Source organism: Schistocerca serialis, chromosome 2 (assembly GCF_023864345.2).
Source record: "Schistocerca serialis cubense isolate TAMUIC-IGC-003099 chromosome 2, iqSchSeri2.2, whole genome shotgun sequence".
In the NCBI taxonomy this organism is placed as follows: domain Eukaryota; kingdom Metazoa; phylum Arthropoda; class Insecta; order Orthoptera; family Acrididae; genus Schistocerca; species Schistocerca serialis.
Window position 1 is genome coordinate 277,372,042 of NC_064639.1, and position 26,525 is coordinate 277,398,566.

At 42.1% G+C, this 26,525-nt stretch overlaps 1 protein-coding gene across 1 annotated transcript; it reads left to right on the top strand.

Moving 5' to 3' along the window:
- Window positions 1-1,282: 1,282 nt before the first annotated feature.
- Window positions 1,283-26,320, top strand: LOC126457042 (hemolymph lipopolysaccharide-binding protein-like). Its single transcript, XM_050093029.1, has 4 exons — window positions 1,283-1,478; window positions 1,554-1,689; window positions 12,330-12,584; window positions 25,826-26,320. The coding sequence occupies exons 1-4, from the start codon at window positions 1,323-1,325 to the stop codon at window positions 25,996-25,998; spliced, it is 720 nt and encodes a 239-aa protein (XP_049948986.1). The 5' UTR covers window positions 1,283-1,322; the 3' UTR covers window positions 25,999-26,320.
- The last annotated feature ends 205 nt before the right edge of the window (window positions 26,321-26,525 follow it).

Sequence of the window (26,525 nt, forward strand, 5' to 3'; positions counted from 1 at the left end):
TGAATCCATAATGGCATTTGGAGCTAGACACATTGTACATCCAATTTCGGAAATCGTTACGGAACTCAGTATTCCGAGATCCACGGAGTCAAGAGTGTGCCGAGAATACCAAATTTCAGGCGTCACCTCTCACCACGGACGACACAGTGGCCGACGGCCTTCACTTAATGATCGAGAACAGCGGTGTTAGCGTACAGTTGTCAGTGCTAAATAACAAGCAAAAGCCGATGGGGATTAGCCGAGCGGTCGGGGGCGGCTGGTCCCAGCGGCGGTTTGAGTCCTCCCTCGGGCATGGGTGTGTGTGTTTGTCCTTAGGATGATTTAGGTTAACTAGTGTATAAGCTTAGGGACTGATGTCCTTCGCAGTTGAGTCCCATAATATTTCACACACATTTGAACAATTTTGACAAGCAAAACTGCGTGAAATAACCGCACAGTTCATTGTGGGACGTACGAAAAACATATCCTTGTGGACAATGCGGTGAAATTTGGCGTTAACGGGATATGGCAACAAACGACCGACGTGAGTGCCTTTTCTAACAGCACGGCATCACCTGCAGCATCTGTCCGGGGCTCGTGGCCGTATCATTTGACCCTAGACGACTGGAAAGCCGTGAGTTGGTCAAATGAGTCCCGATTTCAGTTGGTGAGAGCTGGTTTTAAGTTTCGAAACTCGCGCAGCTCAATGAAGCCATGGACCCCAATTGTCAACAAGGCACTGTGAAGCTTGGTGGTGGCTCGATAATGGTTAGGGCTGTGTTTGTACAGAATGGTCTGGGTCCTCTGGATACTTGGAGACCATTTTCAGCTATTCATCGAAGTGATGTTCCCAAACAGTGATGGAAGTTCTCCTGGTGGCAATGCGTCATGTCACCGATTGCCCAGCATGAATCCCATATATCATTTATGGAACACAATCGGAACGTCAGTTCGCAGTTCGTGCACAGAATCCTGCACCGGCAATTATGGACGGCTATAGGGGCAGAATGGCTTCCTGAGATTTGTTGACTTCATGCCACGTCAAGTTGCTGCACTATGTCGGGAAAAATGAGGTATTCCATGAATTTTGTCTGCTCAGTGTGTACCCTACTAAGGCTGGTGACAACACTCAACACGAACAACATTTATGCATTCTTGTGACCATTCAATGTGTTGCATTGAAGTACAACATTTTACACATCCAACGATGGAGCGTAATATACAGTTACACTGACATTCGACCATGTTTCAAGTATTTTGTCAGGCATTGTACTTTCGAATCGACCTCTGTATCGTGCCAAGGTACTTCGAAGTGTGTTCTGTCTGGTTTTGTAGAGGGCACTATGGTCTGGGAATGCATTTGGCAGCTTCCGGTGGCACTTCTCATTATGGCATCGCCTCGAGTGCTTCTCGCAGACGACAGTGTGTGTTCCTCTGCAAGCGGTGTTAGCCTCTGGGCGAGCAGCTTCCGCAACCTTACGGGCCACTGGATTACCAAGGTGGGTGTAGACTCCTCTGTCGCTAACACTACCTTTCACACTAGACAAACTCATCAGTTGTGTGGTCTGTTACAGGCGGCTCTCGTCCGCAAAAGTAGACGAGATATCAGCGAGCTGCGGTTTGTGCAAAGGCCGCCGCATTACGACATCGACATTTCCAGTCAAAACTGTGGTGACGTCGAAAAGCTGACGACAGTTTTCACTGTTGTAGGTCAGTACTAAATATCACCAAAGGGGCTTCCGAGTTCCCGCAAATTTTTGTTTTAGTGAAGTGTAGCTTCACCTCCGAGGGCCTACGAAGACCAATAAATGGAGGAAAACTTTGTTTCGATCAGAATCAAAGACTTATCCAGAGAATCCTTAAATCCTTTCATGCATACGTATCTGTTTCCTATTTCTGCTTCTTTCCTTGCGAATTAGGCTCTGTAGCGAATAATGCTTGTGCTCCTCATTGACGTTGTTGGTTTTCATTTCCTTCCATGCTCATCACAGTGTTATTCGCACTTCTTGATAAACGTATTCGTGGAGACGGCGATTCAAAACTCCGCCCAAAAGGCACGGCCGCTTTCCTTCATTGTACTGCAGAATCACAATTTCTGCAACATCTCTGACGATCTCTTCCTCGAATGCGGGTAAAAACGAAACTTTCTTTCTTCTAAAACTTCATACATTGACGCAAATAATTGCAAGACCAAAAGGTATTTAAACCAGAGAAATGAAATTTTGGAAATTGTCTAGGTAACATATTTAAGTGATTAACATTGGAAGATCACAGAGTAACGTAAACCTGAGATAAGCCATTGCAAATGTCAAATGCTGGAACATTAATAACCGGTGTAAGCGTCGAATGTTGAATTCTAGCATGCAAGCAGGTGCTGGATGTCAGTTTATGGGATGGAGTTCCACGTCTGTTGAAGTCGCTAGGCCAATACAGGGACGGTTAAAGCTGTTTGTGTGTGACAGCTGGAGTTGTCGTCCGATTATGTCCCATATGCGCTTGATTGCAGACACATTACGTGATAGAGCAGATCAAGCCAAGATGTTGGCACACTGTAGAGCTTGTTGCGCTACAGCGCCAGTATGTGGGCGAGCGTTATCCTGTTGGAAAATAGTCCCAGGAATGTCGTTCATGAGTGGCAACACAACACGTCGAATCGATAGATTGACGTATAAATTTGCAGTTAGGATGTGTGGGATAACTACGGGACTGTTCCTGATGCCGTACTAAATCGCATCCCAGACTACCAGATGTAGGTCCAATATGCCTAGGATGCAGACAGCATGGTTGCAGGCCATCAACTAGCCTCCTTCTAACCAGCACACAGCATCTCTGTCGGGAAAGAACCAGCTTTCATCGGAAAACACTGCGGATCTTACCCTGCCAATGAGCTCTGGCTTAAGCCATTGATGTTAATGGGTTCAGTGGAATACATACTACTGGGTGCCTGGCTCTGAGCTGTCGTTTAAGTAACCGGTTTGTAACAGTTCGTTGTGTCACTGTGGTGCCACTTGCTGCTCCAGTTGCTGCTGCAATTGTAGCACGATGCGCCAGTGGCATACACTGAACACGACGATCTTCCCTCTAAGTAGTACCACGTAGCCATCCGGAGCACAGTCTCTTGAGACCGTACATTCTCGTGACAATCGGTGCCGGCAGTCGCGTACAGTGGCTACATAATTGCCAAGTCTTTCTGCGGTATCGTAGAAGAAATACCCGTCTTCTCGTAGCCCTATTACGCAGCCTCTTTCAAATCAATAACGACTTCTTCGTCTTCTTCAAGGCGTTCTTGACTAACAACTCATCACATCCAGTGTCAAAGATAATAGACGCTCACAACGGTTACCGTGCGTGTTCAAAAGAGACATATTTTCACCGTCGTAGTGGCGCTACTAGCATGACTGGCACGAAACAGGAATGGACATCATCTCTGATATGTAGAAGGATATCCACCAACCTTCGTTTATGCCGCACAGCTCCTTCTTGGTGTTGCTTTTTTCTCCGTGTCTGCAGTTCACTGCCAAGTCTCAGTTCTCTTACCATCAACAGGTATCGTTATACATGTGAAACAGTTCCTGATTGCATTACGTGTTCCCACTTCTTGCCATATGAATCTATGTAATGCACCCAGGAGCGCTGTCGAACACGATATTTTTGATGGTTCGAGTGTTATTGTGTGGGGAGGCATAGTATCTCACGGGAGCGCTGACCTCCACATCTTTGAACACGGTACATTCACCGGTAAACGTTATTGTGACCCTGAATTCCTACCCCGTGTGCAATTTTCCACCGGTGCCTTCGGTCCTGACTTCATGTTTGTGGATGACAATGCGCGACGGCAGAGACAGCGCAGGTGAAGGAGCTCTATCAAGATATTAGCAGCAAATTTTCAGAGTGTTCGGAATAAATTTCCTGAATTTACTGCCCTCCAGGAAGTGTGTGGCGCGCAAATTATTCTCGGGACTGAGACCTGACTGAACCCTGAGATAGGAAGTTCTGAAATATTTAGTGAGGGTTGGAACGTATATCGGAAAGTTAGATTAGACACCGTAGGAGGTGGTGTCTTAATTGCAGTTGGCAAAAATATTGTGTCTACTGGGGTCGAAGTAGAGTGTGATTGTGAAGTTATCTGGACACGTTTAACAGGGCTAGGAGAAATAGTTGGGTGTTATTACCGGCCACCAGGTTCCACCGTGACAGTTCTAGAATCATTCAAAGGGATTCTACATTCTGTATCGCAGAAGTACCCGGATCACGCTATATTAGTTTGAGGCGACTTCAACCTACCTAGTATAGACTGGGATGTGTATGGATTCATTACAGGTGGTGCAGACAAGCCGTCGTGTGAATTACTTTTGAACGCATTATCCGAAAACTGTCTTGAGCAGTTAAATCGTCAGCCAACGCGTAATGGAAATATTTTAGATCTGGTAGCTACGAACAGACCAGACCTCATCGACGGTGTCAGTGTTGAGACTGGGATTAGTGATCATGACATTGTCTTTACGACTATGGTTACGAAAATTAAAAAGTCGGTCAAGAAGGCTAGGAGAGTATTCTTATTAGAAAGGGCAGATAAGCAGTTTTTAGCATCCCACTTAGTAAATGAATCGACTTCATTTACTTTCAGTACGATGGACGTGGAAGAATTAGGGGCAAATTTTAAACACATTGTAAATCACGCATTGTACAAGTATGTGCCGAAAAAGTGGGTTACGGACGGAAAAGACCCACCGTGGTTTAACAGCGCAATTCGGAGAATGCTCAGGAAGCAAAGACATTTGCACTCGCGGTACAAGAAAAGATCAGGAGAATGAGGACAGGCGAAAGTTAGTGGAGATTCGTGCTACTGTAAAAAGAGCGATGCGCGAAGCATTCATCCACTACCACCGCCATACCTTAGCAAAAGATCTTGCTGAAAACCCAAGGAAATTCTGGTCTTAGGTAAAATCGGTAAGCGGGTCGAAGGCTTCCATCCAGTCACTCACTGATCAGTCTGGCCTGGCAACGGAAGACAGCAAAACGAAAGCTGAAATTTTAAATTTAGCATTTGAGAAATCTTTCACGCAGGGGGATCGTGCCAACATACCGCCGTTTGAGTCTCGTACAGATTCCCGTATGGAGGACATAGTGATAGACATCCCTGGAGTTGTGAATCAGCTGAATGGGTTGAAAATAAATAAATCTCCAGGTCCTGATGAGATTCCAATTCGGTTTTACACAGAGTACTCTACTGCGTTGGCTCCTTACTTAGCTAGCATTTACCGCGAATCTCTTGCCCAACGTAAAGTCCCGAGCGACTGGAAAAAGCACAGCTGACGCCTGTATATAAGAAGGGTAGACTTACGGATCCTCAAAATTACAGACCAATATCCTTAACATCAGTTTGTTGCAGGATTCTCGAACATATTCTCAGTTTGAATATAATGAATTTCCTTGAGACGGAGAAGTTGCTGTCCATGCATCAGCACAGCTTTAGAAAGCATCGCTCCTGCGAAAAGCAACTCGCCCTTTATTCACATGATATCTTGCGAACCATGGATGAAGGATATCAGACGGATGCCATATTCCTTGACTTCCGGAAAGCGTTTGACTCGGTGCCCAACTGCAGACGCCTAACTAAGGTACGAGCATATGGGATTGGTTCCCAAATATGTGAGTGGCTCGAAGACTTCTTAAGTAACAGAAACCAGTACGTTGTCCTCGATGGTGAGTGTTCATCGGAGATGAGGGTATCATCTGGAGTGCCCCAGGGAAGTGTGGTATGTCCGCTGTTGTTTACTATCTACATAAATGATCTTTTGGATAGGGTGGACAGCAATGTGCGGCTGATTGCTGATGATGCTGTGGTGTGCGGGAAAGTGTCGTCGTTGAGTGACTGTAGGAGGATACAAGATGACTTGGAGAGGATTTGTGATTGGTTTAAAGAATGGCAGCTAACTCTAAATATAGATAAATGTAAATTAATGCAGATGAATAGGAAAAAGAATTCTGTAATGTTTGGATACTCCATAAGTAGTGTAGCGCTTGACACAGTCACGTCGATTAAATATTTGGGCGTAAGATTGCAGAGCGATATGAAGTGGGACAAGCTTGTAATGGCAGTTGTGGGGGAGGCGGATAGTCGTCTTCGGTTCATTGGTAGAATTTTGGGAATATGTGCTTCATCTGTAAAGGAGACCGTTTATAAAACACTAATACGACCTATTCTTAAGTACTGCTCGAGCGTTTGGGATCCCTATCAGGTCGGATTGAGGGAGGACATAGAAGCAATTCAGAGGTGGGCTGCTAGATTTGTTACTGGTAGGTTGGATCATCACGCGAGTGTTACGGAAATGCGTCAGGAACTCGGGTGGGAGTCTCTAAAGTAAAGGAGGCGTTCTTTTCGTGAATCACTACTGAGGAAATTTAGAGAACCAGCATTTGAGGCTGACTGCAGTACAATTTTACTGCCGCCAACTTATATATCGCGGAAACACCACAAAGATAAGATAAGAGAGATTCGGGCTCGTACCGAGTCATATAGGCAATCATTTTTCCCTCGTTCTGTTTGGGAGTGGAACGGGCAGAGAAGATGCTAGTTGTGGTACGAGGTGCCCTCCGCCACGCACCGTATGGTGGATTGAAGAATATTTACGTAGATGTAGATATAGAAATGATATTTGGCGGGTAGACTGATCTGCCCATTCCCCCGACTCTAATCTGATGGAGCAAATGCGATGGGTGATGTACTGCTGAAGCACGTAAACTTGCACCAACGAGCACCCCGCAGTTGTCAAACCGCAGTTGTCAACCGCACTGGTGGTGGAATGCAACGTCATACCGTAAGAACTCCTTACCAACCATGTTCCCAGAATGGAGACACGATGCAGAGCTTGTATTGTCGTGCGTGGTGATTACAAACGCTTTACAGAACCATGTCCCACTTTTTGTAATGTACAGGGACCCATTATAGATCGTAGTGGCTTCATTGTAATTATTGTATTGGAATGGAAGTGTCATTTTTGTTCGTCTCATTTCGAATTTCTTTCAGTGCCTTTGTTCTATGTTGCGCAGTTCATTCTATCTATAGTCCAACTTTCACCGAGCTATGTTCCTTGGCAGTGTTACATAGCGCAGGTTACTTTCGTCCGTAACTTTTACACGCCATTGCTATTTCACACTTTTCTTCCACGGCTGCACTTAAATCTGTGCGGTGCCTCTCATTGACTAACCATAATAGTTCTTCACGCAGAGTGAAATGTAATCCATTAAATAAACAAATAAACAAATGCAAATATGCTAATTGATGTCTTAAACGTTTCTCAGTACTGAGGATTTTTTAAAGGATATCAATGTCGAAAGTCAGCGGTCCAACAACATCTACATATTCTTATGCCTTTTTTTTTTAAAAAAAAAAAAACCTTGATTTAGGCTGGTACAAGTAGCTGAGCAACTACTGTTTGGGTTGCCGGTTTCTTTTTAGCCAATAGTGAAGTAGTGTAGCTCATAAAAAAGGTAAATATACTTCCAAAATAGCTCTCATGAAAGAAAAGAGTGAAAATTTCTCTAGTTGACACAAAAATGATATTCACATTATGAATTATTACGAGGTATGTTATGTTGTACATATAGAGAAAGTATGTGAGGCGAGTGTCAACTTTTCTGCGACGAATTGGCTTTTACTTAAGTAGTAGTGTTCTAGTAATTTTGTTTAATGAGTAAACTGTAAAACCGTGTCTTCGTATACTTCTGTTTTTTATAATTTATCGGCAAATGATATTTATCTCTAGTTGGTGAAGATTTGTGTGTTATCTTCTACTTCAGAATGCCAACGTGCTACAGTTTTGTGTAAGAGGGACAAGATGAATGGGATCCCAAAGCTTACATGACAGCTGATTACGTCGAGCTGGTGGGTGCACAAATTAACATTTCTAACATTCTGCGCGGTGTCTGTTTGTTCTATATCGTGTCTCCCTACCACTTTCGCGCAACGACGCTCTGAGCGTGTTTTTTTTAGGGAACTGACTAGTTTGAACCTGGGACCCGTTGCTGGTAAGGAGACGCCAGACCACACATGACATGTAGAATTCAGAAGAGTTCAGTGAGACTAGCGATGATATAACCAAATACTTAATGATTTCAGCGTCAGCTCCACTGCACTCCCTGTAAAAGAATCTTAATACTAACTAAATTTAGTGGAAGGGGTTCAAGGCTTTCCTATTTTTAGTTAGCTGGTAAAATAACGTCGAAGAAGCAGTTAAGTGTACCATTGGAAATTTTATTCTACTCACAAAACATTGTTTATAAATTGCACTATTGATGAAAGGAAATGTTTTAATATAGGATGGTAAAAACCAACTGCGTTCAACAAAAATGTGAACGAATATTCCCTGAGTGGGTTTCCAAGTTCTACAATGGATCGAAGGATGACCTATGCCATATCACATCTATAATCTAGGTTTAACTTAAGTGTCACAAGAGAGAAAACTATCAAAATGGTCTACAGTGACCCTCAATTATCTTTAATTACTTATCTAACTTGTCGTAAATTACAGTGGCTGATATGGCTTCTCAATAACTATGTAACAGAAAAATCATCGTGTTTCAGATTTTTACTTCAAGTGGCAAATGTGAACACCATGAGCTTTAATTGACGATCGACACTAGTATTACGCAAAAAAAGGGGGTGTAACAGATGAGACTTCTGCAGTTCTGAGTGAAGCTTTATGCGCTGTTATGCGACATCACGTGCGTTCATTACCTTGTCGGTGTTCGCCAGGGGGCGGCGGACAGCACAGTTCCGCTCACCTCGCCGTCTCAGAAGCAACTCCATCCTAACTTCTCCTTACTACAATTTACCAAAGTTGGTTAAAAAAACTATCTGGCTGTGTTTTCATCTGACCAATCAGGGTCTCAATGTTAACCTTAAGCTCTGCCTTCAAAAATTCTGTCTATCCAATGAGAAACGTTATACTTTTCGTGGTGGGGCAATGTTTTTAAAGTTTGGAACGTAACAGAGACGCGAAAAAGTCTCACGCTAAAACTTGCGGGTGGTGTGGCCCTTTTTGTGTTATCGTAAGATCTATACTGTTCTTCTGGAGGGCTCTAGCTTTTAACATGGGCTGGGGGTGGTCCTAGCGTAACAGAGACGGGAAAAAGTCTCACATTAAGGCTCTAGCTTTTAACATGGGCTGGGAGGTGGTCCTAACGGTTAGCTGGTGACGTGGGTGTCCGTCCCTTATCGTAGGGCCTTCTAACTTAACACGTTTCTGCTCTCGGCCTCTGTTCTCGTTTCTCCCCTTGGAACTGCTTCTGTCTCACGATGGGGAGGTATGACATGCATTTAGGCATTCTTGTGTTAGTCTGTGGTATTCCATTTGCTCACTCGTTACTCGTATTACTTTGGTTAATGTAATGTCACGATTTATTCGGAGCTATGTGACATACTACTGGATTTGCTTATCATGTCAGGGTTTTCATGGAAGGTGTTGGATTTGCCTGACACCTTACACATTGGACCACTGAAGTGTAAAGGTGTATGACGTATCTGACACTATAGGAATAAGGAAAGGGCAGTACCTGTAAAAGGACGAGGAAATACTCGAGTGAGAAAGATTTACAAAAGATAGGTGACATCCTCCATGTTGACAAAACGAAAATTCTAGACGAGTTTCTAAGAATAGTTTCACAGTGTCAAGAAACTTTCAGCTCGTTATTACTATTTCCACTATTTTAATCCAGACGCCAAACAGCAGACACAACAGGGGAACAAAATTGCAAAAAACGAAGTGAATCCAACTGCATTTCCTAGTGGTGTTTATAGTTATTGATTATCTCTCCGATTATAAAAACGTAACTAGGGGAGAATGAATTTTCTGCACCAAATGAATAGAAAAGCCTTCATGGGAACAGCAGTGCTGCACCAAATGGGACACATTATACATGATAGTACTTTCTGCAGTACGTGTCAGAGAATTACTATATAGTGTGGAGACGGTGATCATACTTTAGTTGTGTTTCGGTCTTCTTCTATGAGATCAGTGAGAAGAGACTTAGAGATAGAAATGATACATAGGTACTTCGCCTGCAACATCAAGTATTCAATTCTCTTCCGCTTCTCTGTCTACTGATGATTAACTTCAGGAACGACTATAATCCTTTTTACCTTACGTTTTGGGTTGTAATAATGAAGCAATTATATGTTGTTTTGGGAAAGTTTAATTAACACATTCAGTGTTTTAACAAATATCACAGTGCTCTGTCTGAAAATATTGCATTGTAGTCAAATTCAAAACAACAGGAAGAAGGACTGAAGGCTTCTTCTATGACCATCTCCATGCCGATCTCCATGCCGATCTCCATGTATTTAAACAAGCTCTTGGTTCTCTTTGAGTCCGGCAAAACCAATAAAATCTACACACACCGTCTAGCTGAGACATGATGTTTGTACTGTTTGTATGCCTCTACACCTGGCTGGAGTCTTATGGAATGAGTGTACCTCGCAGGTAATATTCTCACGCTAAGAAATCACTTACATGCCTAGTGTTATATTAATGAAGATATATCGAATACTATAAACTTTTACACGAACTTATTAACTCTTTTTTTGTTATATGATGAGAATTTATATCTTCCGCTCAATATTCAGTTTTATGATTTTTCCAACCATACCATCTTTTACAGGCTGGTCTGAAGCAATCTGAAGAACTTGTGACAGCGCTGCAGTGTATTCTCTACTGACAAATAATTATTAAGAAAAGAATATCGATATGTTGCGCCGTTCCGTACTTAATTCCATTGTAGTCAGTCAGTTAGGCCGTTAGATGAGCAGATTTAAACGGCCCACCAGAGACAGTGTCGCCAAACATGTTCTTCATTCAGGTTCCTAAAACCGAACAAGTGAGGGACGCAGAAACTGGTCATAGGACGGTAGTATGGAACGAACCCGAGCTAAAAGCTGAGGACTCTCGTGCGCTATCATCTACGCAATGGGAGCAATTGTTCCTAATTGTACCTGGCATAGAGTTGCGCTATAGGAAATCTAAGGTATGATGCTTTTGGTGAAGTGCATAAATGGAGTAGTAAATGGTAGGAGTGGCGATAGTATTGGCAGCAAAGGTAGGAAAAGAAAAATAAGTGTGTAAGAGAGAAACCAGGAGCGACAATTTCTCTTTTTTTTTCTTGTTCGTTTGGTTGTTAATTTTGCACGTAATTAGAACCGCACATTGTTTAGTGTTAGTACATTTTGTATTTCAAATCCTTACAGAACAAAAAAATTATTTTATAAGCAATATAAATTGGTTGATCGTGTAACTTATGTGTTTTTACGTAACTAAACATATTACTTTTGATACAAGTACAGTTTACATGCAGAAATATGAACTATATATAAATAATTATTGTTATTTTGTACTAAATAGAATGTTCTCCATCATTATCGAAGGCTAGACTTTGCTGTTGTTACTGATAAAAGTGAAATTTTTTTATCAATAACAGAAACATGGTTTATGTAAGATCGACGAAGTACTGGAGCGATGTTTGATACAGTTTTCTTTTGCGCTTTTTTCATTGTACTACCTTTTTTTAGGAAAGTGCGTATCCTAGTGCGATATGATATATCTGCATTTTTTTTTATTTTTGCCACAATTTCTCTCTGCTTGACGGTAAAGGTCAATAAATTTAGAAATAAATCTGAATTAAACATTGCCAGATTCAGTTTTACTGTAAATACTGCTTATTTTTAAGTAACAAACGGGATAACTATGTAGCACAGATTTCCCATAGGTTAAGCGGCTATTTATATATCCTCATTCAATTTTTAGACGGTTCACCGCTTCCGTTTTCTTGGGGACTCTACTAAGGCACTGATCGCATGCATACGGAAAACGATCCTTAAGAGGTAACGCCCAATAGGTATGCAACACCTCTAACATGCCACATTAACTGACCAAAGGTAATATGAAAACCGTAGAGGTCTACGCTTACTTATGATAATATACGGTAGGCCTACTACAGTTTTACAACTGTACTCTGGAGAGTTGCATGAATTTGTGCGCACAATGGCCTGATTCAACAAATTCAGTGCTGACTCATTATCAGCAAAACGTATAGAAATTTTTGATTAACAGTTATTTCTTAGTGAAACCTACCCTGAAACATCATTACAAGCTTTTCAGACAGCTTCTGACCACACTCTATATTAATTTATTTAGTCACATCCTAGAGTTATTCGATAGCAACATTCTCTGGTCTACCTGAAAGGGTGCACACTATTATTGTTCTAGCCTGTTGTTGACATATATTTGTATGTTTAGCTTTATTGTTGTTGTTGTTTCATGAACCTGATGTATCATTTGGTATATCACTGACAGAACCACCTGCCCGTGTTGGTGCCGACTACAAATTCTTTCCAAATGTTGGATACTACAAGCTGCACACTGACAAAATGAACTGGGAAAATGCTCGGAGAAAGTGCGCAAAGGAAGGAGCGCACCTCGCCATCGTGAACTCTGAAGCGGAAGAAAATGCTATACGGGAAGTCATGAGAGCTCACTCGACAGGAAAATTCGTTGCTTTCATCGGTTTCCACGACATGTTCAAGGAAGGAAAGTACCTCACGGTCTTGGGTGAGTACCACTCCTATGTAAGTGACAAATTGAGGCTGGCTGGAAAGATTCGTACGTACATGAAAGTTTTTCGTACGTAATTTCCAAAGTAGGGCCAATATTTAAGCAAATTTCTACTCTCTGTTTCCACGGCATTATTTCTTCTGCTAATAATACTTGGAGTAGCTAAGCGTATGGCGAACACAGCAGGAGTGAATATTAGGAGTTGACGTCCTGTTGATGGCTTCAGGTGTGGTTCTTACAGCATGAGGAAACATCCAAACATCAGGCCTTCTGATTTTCTCTTTCATCAGACAGGAGGGTCAGAAACAGTACAGAAAGCTCGGAAGCCTGACTATGTGTTACTGCTGGTCTGAGTCAATGGCAATATGCCTATCTCGCGATGAGCGAATGTGGACTACTTTTCTGGGTTCACCACTAGTCTTGACCATTCCTCTATTTCACAAAATGGTAATATGCCTATCTGGCGATCAGCGAATGTGGACTACTTTTCTGGGTTCACCACTAGTCTTGACCATCGCTCTATTTCACAAGAATCAGCGTTCTTGTGACAATACTTTTTCTTGCTAAATCAAATTGTGCTGTTAGAATGAATGACGTCTTCTCCTTGCTGAGGACATACTGCTGAGTTTACAACTTCGGCGTCTCACTCGCGCAAAGTGAGGCAATATTTTATCGATTAGTTCTGCTTTCCACAATGTCGGCTTTCTGCCTATTTATCGTTTTGATTGCGACAGGGGATGCTGGCCTGCTTTGCCTTGGCTTATCACTGGCTGGAGAGGACTTTGAGATAACGCTACATTTGTCCGTAATACATTTCTGCTGTTTAACACTTGCAACATATTGACACGAATTATTTACAGAAAAATGAAAAAAATACTGGATTTAACCCACGTCGGGGAGATCATGATTACAGCGTTTGTAGATTTAGAGTCAGCTTTTGACAATGTTGATAGAAATACATTCTTTGAAATTCTGAAGGCAACAATGATAAAAGATTTTTTGCAACTTGCACACAAATCAGACTGCAGTTATAAGAGTCGAAGGTCATCAACCTCATCCACGGTGGAAAAGGAGTGAGTCTGGGTTATAGTCTTTCCCTAATGATATACAACATGCACTTTGAGCAAGTAATAAGGGTAACTAAGGAAATATTTGGAGAGGGAATTACAGTTCTGACCTTTGCCAATGATATTGTCACTATCTCAGACACAGCAAAGGACGTGAAGGAGCAGTAGGGTGAAATTGATAGATTTTTGAAAAGAGAGTATAAGGTGAATATTAACAAACAATAGTAACTGAGTGTAGTCGACTTAATTCAGGTGATTCAGAAGAAATCTGATTACTAAATGTGAAAATAGCATGCATAGCGAACACTACGAATGTTGACAACTAACTAGTGGCCTAAGTTTTACAGTAACTCGCAATAAAAGATATCATTAGTTTCATTTGTATCCCTGAACAGGTTGGCATTATCACAGTGAACTTAATAACTAAAAAAGTCAAATCCTGTTTACGGAGGGCGAGTCCGTAAAGATGTCATTGGGAGGATAAAGCACTCCTAACACAACCTATCTATAGATGCCAAACCATCTAAATACTGAGACAAACAAGATGTGCAGCGATAAGGTAGGTGGATATGGAAAAGATTAGAAGGTAAATAAAAGAAAAGAATAAATAGTTGTCAATATTCGTAGAGTTCGCTATGCATGCTATTTTCCCTTAATATATTGATTGCCATTGGGTTTTGTGTCAAGTTATTTTTGATAGTGTAACAACTACTTGTGTTACCATCCGTGATATTGCCTAGGCTGTAAATATGCGAACTGTTATAATTCATACCTTATTATGTCACATTTTGCTTTAAATGAATTATTGGGACCCATATACACTAGGAGGTCCTTCATCTAATGGAATTTTATAGGATTTCATTATTTAAAAATAAATGACGTGCTTCATTTGGATGAAGCTCTAGAATGTACGCTGTCTAGTGCTGATCTTTTTAATGATTTTACATGCTCCTTAGTAAATCTGTCATGTAAAATAGTTTTATGAATAACAAATGTGTACACATGTTTTAATCTATTGTCCTAGATATACAGAGAGGTTCAGTTTAATGCTATTAACAATATATACATATGTTCTAGCATATTTGTGCTGGATGTACACATAGAATGGACTTGAAGTTAATATTTCCATTATTTTGAAGTTTAAGAGCTATTATGAATACCTGTCACTTGTAAACTTGAACTGTACACCTTAATATCACTGCATGTATACCCTTGTTATGCAGGAGCCAGAAGATGGCAAATTGAGCTGCCGAAACTGGTAGCATTTGAGGTACAAAATAAAATAAACAGAAATATACGGTTGTTGGTGAAGTTTTTTGGATCGAGAAATACATTCCAGCCGATGTCCCCCGGCCATAATGGACCGACAGAGATTTTGTATGAGGTTGGTGTTGGAGAATGGCTACGAAAACGCAGACAAGCATAAGACCCAATAACTTATTTCGAGGACACCGTCGTCCAACAATGTCCTGGCTGTATTTTTAGGTTCAGAATCAAAATATCAAACTCCACTTGGTACACCACGATAGGCACTTGACAGTAGTTTTGGTACAATAAGAATTCTCACACGTACGCTGTGCTATCATGCGACAACATAGTGAATCCAGAGGATTTCCCTATCCGGCTGCGCATTGCCACACTGTGTCCGCCCCGGTAGCTGAGTGGTCAGTGCGACGGGATGATAAGCAAGGGGGCCCGGGTTCAATTCCCGGCTGGGTCGGAGTTAGTGAATCCAGAGGATTTCCCTATCCGGCTGCGCATTGCCACACTGTGTCCGCCCCGGTAGCTGAGTGGTCAGTGCGATGGGATGATAAGCAGGGGGGCCCGGGTTCAATTCCCGGCTGGGTCGGAGATTTTCTCCGTGGAGTGTACTGTTATCGTCTACATGGCATTTCATTTCATTTCACCACACTGTCATCTAGCTGCGAGAATTACCATTGCTTGCCAGTATCAAATACACTGAATGACAAAAACATACGATACCAGTAAATATCGTGTTGGACCTCATTTTGCCTGGCGTAGTGCAGCAACTCCACGTGGCATGGACTTAACATCTCGTTGGAAGTCCCCTGTAGAAATATTGAGCCATGCTGCCTCTATAGACCTACATAAATTCATAAGTGTTGCCGTTCTAGTATTTGGTGCACGAACTGACTTCTTGATTATGTACAATAAATATTCGATGAGATTCATTTCGAGTGATATCAGTAGCCACATGATTAGTTCGATTTGTCCAGAACGCTCTTCAGTCCAATTTCAAACACTTGTCATTAAATGAAATGGCGCATTGCTATGCAAAAAACATGAAATCCGTGAGTGGTTGCAACTGGTCTCCAACTAGCCGAACATAATCATTTCCAGTCAATTATCGGTTCAGTTGGACCAGAGGACTCAGCGCACTCCATGTAAACCCAACCCACATCAATTTGGAGCCACCACCAGTTTGCACAGTGCCTTGTTGACAACTTGGGCCCATGGCTTCGTGGGGTCTGTGCCACACTCGAACCCGACCATCAGCTCTTACGATTTTCTGATCATCTAGGATACGGGCGATATTTTCATGAGCCCAGCAGAGATGCTGTACGCAGTGTTGTGCTGTTAGAAAAGGCTCTCGCGTCGATTGTCTGCTGTCACAGCCCATTAGTGCCGAATTTCGCCTCACTGTCCAAGCGGATACTATTTCCGTACATCCCACATTGTTCTCTGTGGTTATTTAACACCGTGTTGATTGTCTTGTAGCAACGACAACTTAATACAAAAGCCACTGCTCTCGGTCGTTAAGTGAAGACCACTGAACTGTCCTTCGTGAGGAGTAATGGCTGAAATTCTTTGTTCCTAACTCACCCTCGACACTGTGGGTTTGGAATATTGAATTTCCTAACGTTTTCCGAACTGGAATGTCCCATGCGTCTGGTTCCAACTATAATTCCGTGTCCAAAGCCTGTTAATGCCCGTCGTGCGGCCATAATCACGTCCGAAAGCTTCACTGACTTCATGTTTCCGAACACTGATAGAATTTTTACAGATGACAATGCGTCATATCACAGGCCCATAATTACTAGCGATTGGTTTGAAGAACATTCTGGATAGTTCAAGCTACAGTATCAGCTACCCAGATCGACCGATGTGATTCCCATCGGACATTTATGGGCTGTAATCGAGAGATCAGTTCGTGCACAAATTCCTGATCAGGCAACACTTTCGCAATGGATGGTTGTGTAAGCAGCATGACTCAGTATTTCTGCAGAGGACTTCCAACGACTTGTTGAGTCAGTGCGGCGTCGAGATGCGGTAATACACAGGGCAAAAGAAGGTCCGACACGATATCAGGAGGTATCTTACGACTTTCGTCTCCTCAGCAAGCAAGTGTATGTATGCACGAAGAAGATTCTCGTTATAAATCGTTCTAAATATTTCAGCTTACAACCGCTATCAAGAACATAATCAATAGTAGTGCTTTTCGTCAGCCAAGCTTGCATCACCTAGCTGTCTAAATTAATCCCAAATAAAATGTGCTCAAAAAACAAAAAGTCAATGTTACCATACATCATCCAAGATGGTCCTTCCATAAGTCGATATCTCCAGTCACTTAAGCTGCCTCACCTTGCACCAGTAGTACCTAAATAAATGTAGCGGTCTGACAGACTGCACTTATCCATCAGCATTTCCAAAATATTCCAAAGGTATAGAGAGAAACGATACTAATTTTTATCTGTGCCATATCGTTCACATTTATCGTACTGATGCCAACGTTAAAAAAAAAGAAGATCTAAAATATCATTGGACAACAGTATAAGTGTCAGGAAGTCATTTCTTTTTATTTGTATGGAGTGTAGCCATGTATGAAAGTGAAACGTGGACGATAAATAGTTTAGACAAAAAGAGAACAGAAGCTTTCGAAATGTGGTGCTACAGAAGAATGCTGAAGATTAGATGGGTAGATCACATAACTAATGAGGAGGTACTGAATAGAATAGGGGAGAAGAGAAATTTGTGGCACAACTTGACTAGAAGAAGGGATCGGTTGGTAGGACATGTTCTGAAGCATCAAGGGATCACCAATTTAGTATTGGAGACCAGCACGGAGGGTAAAAAATCGTAGAGGGAGACCAAGAGCTGAATACACTAAACATATTCAGAAGGATGTAGGTTGCTGTAGGTACTGGGAGATGAAGAAGCTTGCACAGGATAGAGTAGCATGGAGAGCTACATCAAACCAGTCTCTGGACTGAAGACCAAAACAACAACAGCCAGTGGATAGGTATTTTAAGTTCCTCAAGCAGGTGGCGTTTCTCCCCTTTCTTATCAGTATGTGTCACTGCTGAGTCTATGTCTTTCTGGAGGTAGCTAGAGTCACTGCATGGCAACTACCGTTTGCCGTACTTGGCCAGTCTAAATGCTTCTGCACGCTGACTTTGACTTGTTGACTTGGGCGGATGAACGTGACATTACGGAGTAATTTTACTCATTTTTATATTTTGAACGTGAGTGCTTTTAAAATGTATTTTGTGTAGGATTAACTTCCACAGTCAAACGATTTGAGCTTGCTATGGATTATATTCCCAATATTTATGATTTTATGCAAAAGTGCACTGAGGGAACAAAAATCACAACAACAAAACGGAGTTTTGTGACGTAAACGAAAGAGATCACAAGTGGCGAGTTGACGTTAATCAAGAATGTCTTTAAGACGCCATAATCAACAACTCACTGAGTTTGGAGGTGGTCGCACAACAGGCTACGAGGATCTGGATGTTTCTTCCGCGATATTGCAGAAAGACTTATCTGTAGCGTTGCCATTGTAAATGATTGCCGGCGGTGTTGGTCACGAGGATGTACGGTCGCAAGAAGACAGGCATCAGGATAGCCACGTCGCACTACCAGAGGGAAGACCATCGTGGTTCTTGGGCACCGTACTACATCTGCAGCAACAACTTGACCAGCAGTTGGCACCGTGGTGACGCAACTAACTCTTACAAATCGGTTATTTCAAGGACGTCTACGAACCAGACGCCCTGTAGCGTACATTCCATTGACGCCAAACCACCGCCATTTTTGACTACAGTGGTGTCAAGCGAGCGTTCATTGGAGGGTATGGTGGACATCTGTTGCTTTTTCTGGTGGATGTCGATTCTGCCTTGGTGCAAGTGATGGCCGTGTGTTGATTAGGAGGAAGTCACTGAGGTCGTCTGTGTGCTAGACATACTGGACCTTCACCTGGAGTTATGGTGTACGGTGCGATGTTGCAAAAATTAAATGTTGTGTGACACCGGAGTACTCTCATAGTTATCCCATGCACCCTGACTGCACAGTAATCTGGTGATACCTGTTGTGCTGCCATTCATGAACAGCATCTCAGGTGGAGATCTGTAACAGGATAACGTTCGCCCACATACAGCTGTTGTAACCGAACAGGCTCTACACAGTGTTGACATCTTTCCTTGGCCTGCTCGATCTTAAGATCTGTCTCCAATCGAGCACACATGGCACGTCACCAGACGACAACTCCAGTGTCATCCACAAACAGCACTGGCTGACCAAGTGCAACAGGCATGGAACTCCATCCCACAAACACACATCTGCCACCTCCACAACACGATGCAAGCACGTTCGTGTCCTTGAATTTTACATTCTGGTCCTTATACCAGTTATTAATGTACTAGCATTTCACATATGCAATAGCTATCTCGCGCTTACATAAACCTGTGATCTTGAAACGTTAATCGTGTAGATATATTAGCTACACAAATATATTACCGACATTTCATTACTCTATATTTATTTATTTGTTTATTTTTCGTGTTGCGATTTTTACCATCAGTGTATATTAAGATACTATTTCGTTACATTTTTCGTAATATGTCTACAACAAGTGTGCTACTGTGTAAGATGTCGTGGTCTCCTGACCTTCATTGCTTACATATTCCGCCCTCACGATCATATTCCACACATCAAGACGCTTCATTCGAACCCAAAGTCGATAAGATAAAGTCAATGTTGTATGAATTCATGTAAACGATATGCAAATAACAAGCAAGGGCACCGAGATTGAAATACTCGAGGCTGGCGCATACACACACACTCTAGACACGACAGTCACAGGAGCTTTTAGTTCGGGAGAGCAACCGCACACCAGGAGGCCGGTCCCAACCTATCTACGTCGGCCGGTGACCGCCCGTAGAGCAGACAGCGTTTGCCCGGGTGAAAGGACGACCCCGTGTTCGGCTTAAAAACAAATTCCGCTACATTGTGTGGGAGTGCCCAACCTACGCATTCTTTACAAATATAGCACGCAATTTCAGAGATTTTCACAGGGAGACGCCAAACGCTGGTGCTACAGATTTCCGGATTGGTCGCCTTAAACGAAACGTCTTTCTCCCATTTTAGAAGAGCAATGCTGATTGGCAGACGATATTCCTGACGCCTTGAGCTGAAGGAGTAATGGAAGAGACCGAAAGATATATCCCTTCACGTCTGGCGTGGAGAGGGGTCGTTCTGTTGTTGCTCTTGGAGCGAGAATACGTAACGAGAGCGTGCGCGCTCGTTCTTGTACTCAAAGAGCGAGGAACAAGTCTCTCCTCAGTATTTCACTGGGAGAGCACCTCTGTCGAGAGCGAATTGGAGTGCGAATCTATATTGAGTCCTTCTGATTAAGCATTGTTCAATGTGTTGGCCGCCACACTTATTGTGCGGTGTGAATGGACAGAGTTATAGTTAAACGCCTGCGAGCGAATTTTTGCTTGGCATCGCGGTGGACTGGTTATCTGACCAGTGTACCACGCCAATAGTTAGACAAGGGACGAATAGGAGTTCTTGACTTCATCAAGGCGTAGGGAGAGTTTGATTGGCAAAGGTCAATCCAGATAGAACGAGAGTTATCATATTTGCCAGCAGCGAGCGGCGCAGACAGCAGTCATCGCAGCTTACGGTATTGTGCACTACAGCTCTTGTGAGCCCCATGTTTCCTCCACAACAGTACACTTCACTGCATTTCACACACGACAGCCTCGACCGTAACTTGCAACATTCTAATGGATAACTATTCAAGTTGAGTAGGGGTGGCTCTCAGCCATTCTGTCAAGTCAATAATAATCTTAAACTTTGTATAGAAATTACATTAGCGAATCCTATCCTTAAGAGGTAACTTTACATTTCGAAAAGACCCCGGAAATGAAATACCTTGTTAAGTTCATAACTAAAAGTGCCATTTTGATTTCTCAGAATTTTACCAAAATAAATAATAATTTTCGTTAGTTTCATGTTTTTCTTACACTAATTAGCACTACTCCAGTACCCAAGTATCCCACTAGTTACGTAAGAAATTTTGCGAATTTTTGTGTCATTTCCTTACAGCAGACGACTCCAGAAGGTATTTATTGCTGAAAGTTTCTCAGGCATTTCTCTTTAGAACGTTAGGAGGGTCTGTCTGACTTCTGTAGTAGTGTGGGGGTGGAAACTGAATCTTGCAGCAGCCACAGGGTAAAAGATGCATCTCAGATTAATCCGTTGCGCAGAATGACAGAATAGCACCCACATGGCTCACAACTGCTAATACACTTTAGAAGTACATCTACACTGAAGCACCATAGAAACTGGTATAGGCGTGCGTATTCAAATACAGCTATATGTAAACAGGCAGAATATGGTGCTGTGGTCAGCAACGTATAAATAAGACAAGAAGTTTCTTTCGCAGTAGTAGATCGGCTACTGTTGCTACAATGAAGGTTATGAAGATCTGAATGAGTCCGAACGTAGTGTTATAGTCGGCGCACAAGTGATGGGACACAGCATCGCCGAGGTGGCGATGAAGTGGGGATGTTCCCATACGACCATTTCACGAGTGTATCGTGAATATCACGAATCCGGTGAAACATAAAATCTCCGAAATCTCTGCGGCCGGAAGAGGATCCTGCAAGAACAGGACGAACGACTGCTGGAGAGAATCTTTCAACGTGACAGAAGTGCAACCCTTCCGCAAATTTCTGCAGATTTCAATGCCGCGTCATCAACAAGTGTCAGCGTGCGAACCATTCAACGAAACACATCGATATGGGCTTTTGGAGCCGAAGGCCCACTCATATCCCCTTGATGACTACATGACACAAAGCTTTACGCCTCGCCTGGGCCTGTCAACAGCCGACATTGGACTGTTGTTGACTGGGAACATGTTGCCCGTTCGGACGAGTCTCGTTCAAAATTTTATCGAGTGGATGGATTTGTTCGGGTTTGGAGACAACCTCATGATTCCATGGACACTGCGTGTCAGCAGGGGCTGTTCAAGCTGGTGGAGGCTCCGTAATGGTGTAGCGCATGTGCAGTTGGACTGAAAAGGGGTCCCTGATACATCTGGATATGATTCTGACATGTGACACGTATGTAAGCATCCTCTCTAATAACCTGCATCCATTCATGTCCGCTGTGCATTCCTACGGACTTGGACAATTCCAGCAGGACAGTTCGGCGCCCTACATGTACAGAATTACTACATGACTCCAGGAACACTCTTTTGAGTTTAAACACTTTCGCTGACCACCAAACTCATCAAATATGAACATTATTGAGCATATCTGTGATGTGTTGCAACGTGCTGTTCACAAGAGATCTCCACCCCCTAGTACTCTTACGGATTTATGAACCGGCCTGCAGGATTCATGGTGTCATTTCCCTTCAGCACTACTTCAGATATTAGTCGAGTCCATGCCACATCGTGTTGCAGCACTTCTGCATTCTTGAGGGTGTCCTACACGATATTAGGCAGGTGTACCAGTTTCTTGGTTTTTCAATGTATAACCTGCATATCATATCTTGTTATCATAATACATCTATAAAATGTAGGTTAGAATTTCAGTTACTACTACCATTACATCTTTTCTGAACATTCAACATACGGATTACATTTTCAGTATTTTACATTAACATCATACTTACTTCACAGCATCAGTTTACGGTATGTAGGAGGCATTTCAGTACATTACGTACAGAATCGGTGGGCTACTGTTCAATAAGTTTTGCACTCTTCCTCCCCCCCCCCCCCCCCACACCCACCCAACTCTCCAGCCCCATCAAAGTATGTGCGTGGCCACGTTGCCCATAAGCAGGTGTAGATTCTGGATGTGATCACCATGTGTAGGTCTACAACAGGAGACAGTTCCAGTAAAAGCCTCTGATATGCTGGCCTTCCAGGTCCTATAAATTTCTGACACTTGCGTCATGTCCTGAACCTGAGCCACACTAGCGAGTCCACTGGGATAACTTGACATGCCTGTTGGAATCTGATTCCCATGTGCTCTGTTGGGGCGTTACACGTCTCTTTATGGCTGCACTACCACGACAATGTGTGGTTCAGTAGGAAGCAGTTTCGATCACTTGACATTAGATATTCAGCCGTAACATCTCAATAAAAACTGGGAAGTTCGACTATGCTTTTGAAAAATGCCTGTGAGATGATAAGAGAAAATTGGAAAAGACGTAAGTGAGTACCATTTTCCCGAGCCTGCAAAACGGATTTAGACGATATAACCCTCTTACTTCTCCGGTTAATTAGGCTTTTCTATATGACCATGTATCTAGAGTCCCTTATCATTGGGGAAAAGGCATCTACTCCGAAGAATAATGCAAAACCGACTGAAGTAGATGAAGTTATAACCGAATCACCACTGCTCAGTACCTTGGCAATTACGATTAGAAACAAAGTTCGGTTAACTTTATATATTTTTATTACGTACACTAATTTTAAATTGACAGCAGTTAGTGGAAAATGTTTTCAAAGTATGTAATTAATGAAAATAACCAATGGTCGCCAGTTCCACACCGGAACGATAATAATTAAACCTAAACTGAACTTTCTACCTGTAAGAAATGTTACATAACAACAGTAATTGGCGTCATGGCGTAGGAACAGTACCTACTGCAATATTTCGAGTACTTCACACCACACATGTCACAGTAGTCAAATAATAATCAAATAGCAAACACATACCACGTATTATATTAATTTCCAAAGATCAGTTAAAGTAAGATTGTTTACTGGTTGTGGACAGAAACTTTTTGTTACGTTACTCACCATAATACTGACTGTCACAATTGTAGCAAGCAGAAAGATTGTTTGAATTTACTCTTTGGTAAGGACTGTCATTTATCTAGAAGTTACTCTGATATTCCTATGTAATAAAAGCGATAAATTATGTCACAACCTCTAAATTAGAGACTGAGCTTTGACAGTGAAATTCAGTGTCCAAGCTACGTAAAGTTTTAAAACCAATTTTCTGTTTTGAAAATTACTCTATTTTTAGCAAATCAGCTTATACTGGCTTTACTGCAGCCAAAGATTTCATTATTACGTAACTGTGGAAAACTATGTTTCGATACTCTAATAAATTAATGTTCACTTCATTTTCAGTTCATTTTCTGATTATCTCGGTTCGTACAAAAGAATGCGATGGGTACTTCTTGGCTAACGACTTAGGAAAATTATTTACATGACAATATGCACGAAAACAATGTTATTTAAACAATAAATTTCCAACTACGCTGGCCAGCCTATTACACTTCTAATTATAAAATTTCTAGGTCTTACTTCACTTTATGATGGTGTTGGTTTGTCAAGTGGCTTCATTTAGCTGTAAAATAGTGCACAAGTTGATTTTCTTGCGCTGCTATAGCCAATAACAAGTACCCACTGTACTCTTGAAGTTATGTGAATTACTCTTGCTCCATTTGTACTGTGCCCAATAAATGCCATACACGCAGCTTGCTCATATTAAACATCCGCCAAAACAACCAATTCAGTTTTCACTGCTCTGCACTTCGGAAACAGACTTTTTATCTCAGCACTTTTGCATAGCCACACGGGCGAATACACACAACCAACGACAACAACGGTCTCCTTGTGACTCAGAACTGCTACTTTCTTGGCGTGCTCGCACGCCCAGCGATAATGTATTTACACTTTATTGTACTCTTTGACAATAGCTTTTCTCTGACTGGACCAGCGTGTCTACTTACAAAATGATAGCATTCCCTGCGTATTCTCTTTCTTAACTAACAAATGGAATTTTTAGCTTGACAACATATTTACAAGGATAATATTAAGCAGAACTAATGAACAAACTTCGTAAAACACGTAGAACATTACAGGATGTTTGAAAACGAACTCTCATGTTTTAAGTATAAATTTAACGGGAAAGTTAATGAAAAATGACGTCAGAGAGTACGTATCATGAAAGAGAGTTCCTTGAAGTTTTTTTTTTAATGTTAGTAGACTTCAACGGGCGATCCATATGTTGGCCTGCACACGCTGAGAAGATATTCCATTTCTCGCCACGTATTTACCCAATTTCATGTGTAACTGTCCCAAACGCCGCGACGTTTCTTTCCTGTAAATGATTGATGTCTCTCATCTTATCACTGTACACAACATTTTTTGTATGGACGCAAAAGAAAAAGTTCAGAGGGGTTAAGTCTGGGCTCTGTCGTGGAAAGCGAGTGTCAATAGCTGCACACATATGGTTACTGTAATGTGGTGGGGTGCCTTCTTGTTAGGAAAACACAAGCCCCTTTTCCACCTCAATATCGTCCATTTAGGGAAAGACGTTCTCTGTCAACATGTCGCAGTAAACGTCCCCGTTCACTGTTTTTTCTACAAAAAAGAAAGGACCAATCACATGATCTTCCATCAAACCGCACCAGATATTAACTTTGGGAGAGTCACGTTGATGCTGAATAACTTCATGTGGATGCTCTGCCCCTCCCCCCCCCCCCCAAATTCTGCAGTTATGACGATTAACTGTTCCACTGAGATGAATTGGAGACTCAACGTACACATTGTTGCTGAGTTGCTTTGCACTGCACTGCATGAAAACCTGGACTGAACTGAAGGAACAGAAGAAAGAAACAGCATTGGTGCTGTCTCAAGGTCAATCAGACCTGCCAACTGCAGTGGTGCCAAACTTAGCGAGATGATGAGTCAAACACCACAGACTAGTATGTCACTTTGTACAGATTCTAGGACACATTAAAACTAGGTAGTTCTTTTTCAAACAGACTGTATGATCATCCACAGAGTTGTGTTGTAATAACCAGACATAAGAGTTTTTTCCTGACTGCTCAATTTTAACGTTTAACCACATAATACATTTTACATGAATGAAATTATTATTTCCTGTGCTCCAGGTCAACCTTTGATTTCGAGTGGCCACGTAAACTGGAAGAAAGGTGAGCCTGATAACTTAAAGTTACCCGATTCTCCAGAAGGCCAGGACTGTGGGGCTATTTTCAACGACGGAACCATCTGCGACGTCAGGTGCAACATAAAGAGGCTATTTCTGTGCGAGCAGAGTCTCTAGTGCTTCTAGAGACTCACTCTTTCGTGTTCTGCCGTCAGCCGTGAAATGGTGAAACTTCGACAACTGTGGCCGGCTGCAAATTATGGAGGAAACAAACAGCGAGTCAGACTTCTTTTGTCACCAATAGGAAGACGTTACAACGCAAAATATAAAATAAAAATGGTTTGTATTTCTGTTGGTATTAATTATTCCTGTAAGGAGCCAATGAGAATGTGTGTGGAACTTGCATTCATTATCACTATAATTTGTATCAAAACTCTCATGTTTAAATTGACATTTGGGTGTATTTACCTCCTATGTTAGATTAAAAGTTTTATTCCCATGTTTATTCTTTCATTATCTACGTATTCAAACTCTACTTAGAATTTCAAAACAAGGCAAATTTATGTTATTAAAGCGTTCGGTTCCGTGGATGAGTTGGCAGGAAGTACTTTAACTCACATTCTTGCTAGCAGCCAGTATAATTAATCCTCCAATAACCCATAGAAATATGCATTGTCATGAATTTTTGTTTTTATACATTTGTA

What these genes read in the sequence shown, in the direction of transcription:
- LOC126457042 (XM_050093029.1), top strand. Translation starts at nt 1,323, where the DNA reads ATGGTCTGGGAATGCATTTGGCAGCTTCCGGTGGCACTTCTCATTATG. An exon ending in CGGGCCACTGGATTACCAAG is followed by an intron (nt 1,479 to 1,553) that starts GTGGGTGTAGAC and finishes GGTCTGTTACAG; the next exon opens with GCGGCTCTCGTCCGCAAAAG. An exon ending in AAAGTACCTCACGGTCTTGG is followed by an intron (nt 12,585 to 25,825) that starts GTGAGTACCACT and finishes CCTGTGCTCCAG; the next exon opens with GTCAACCTTTGATTTCGAGT.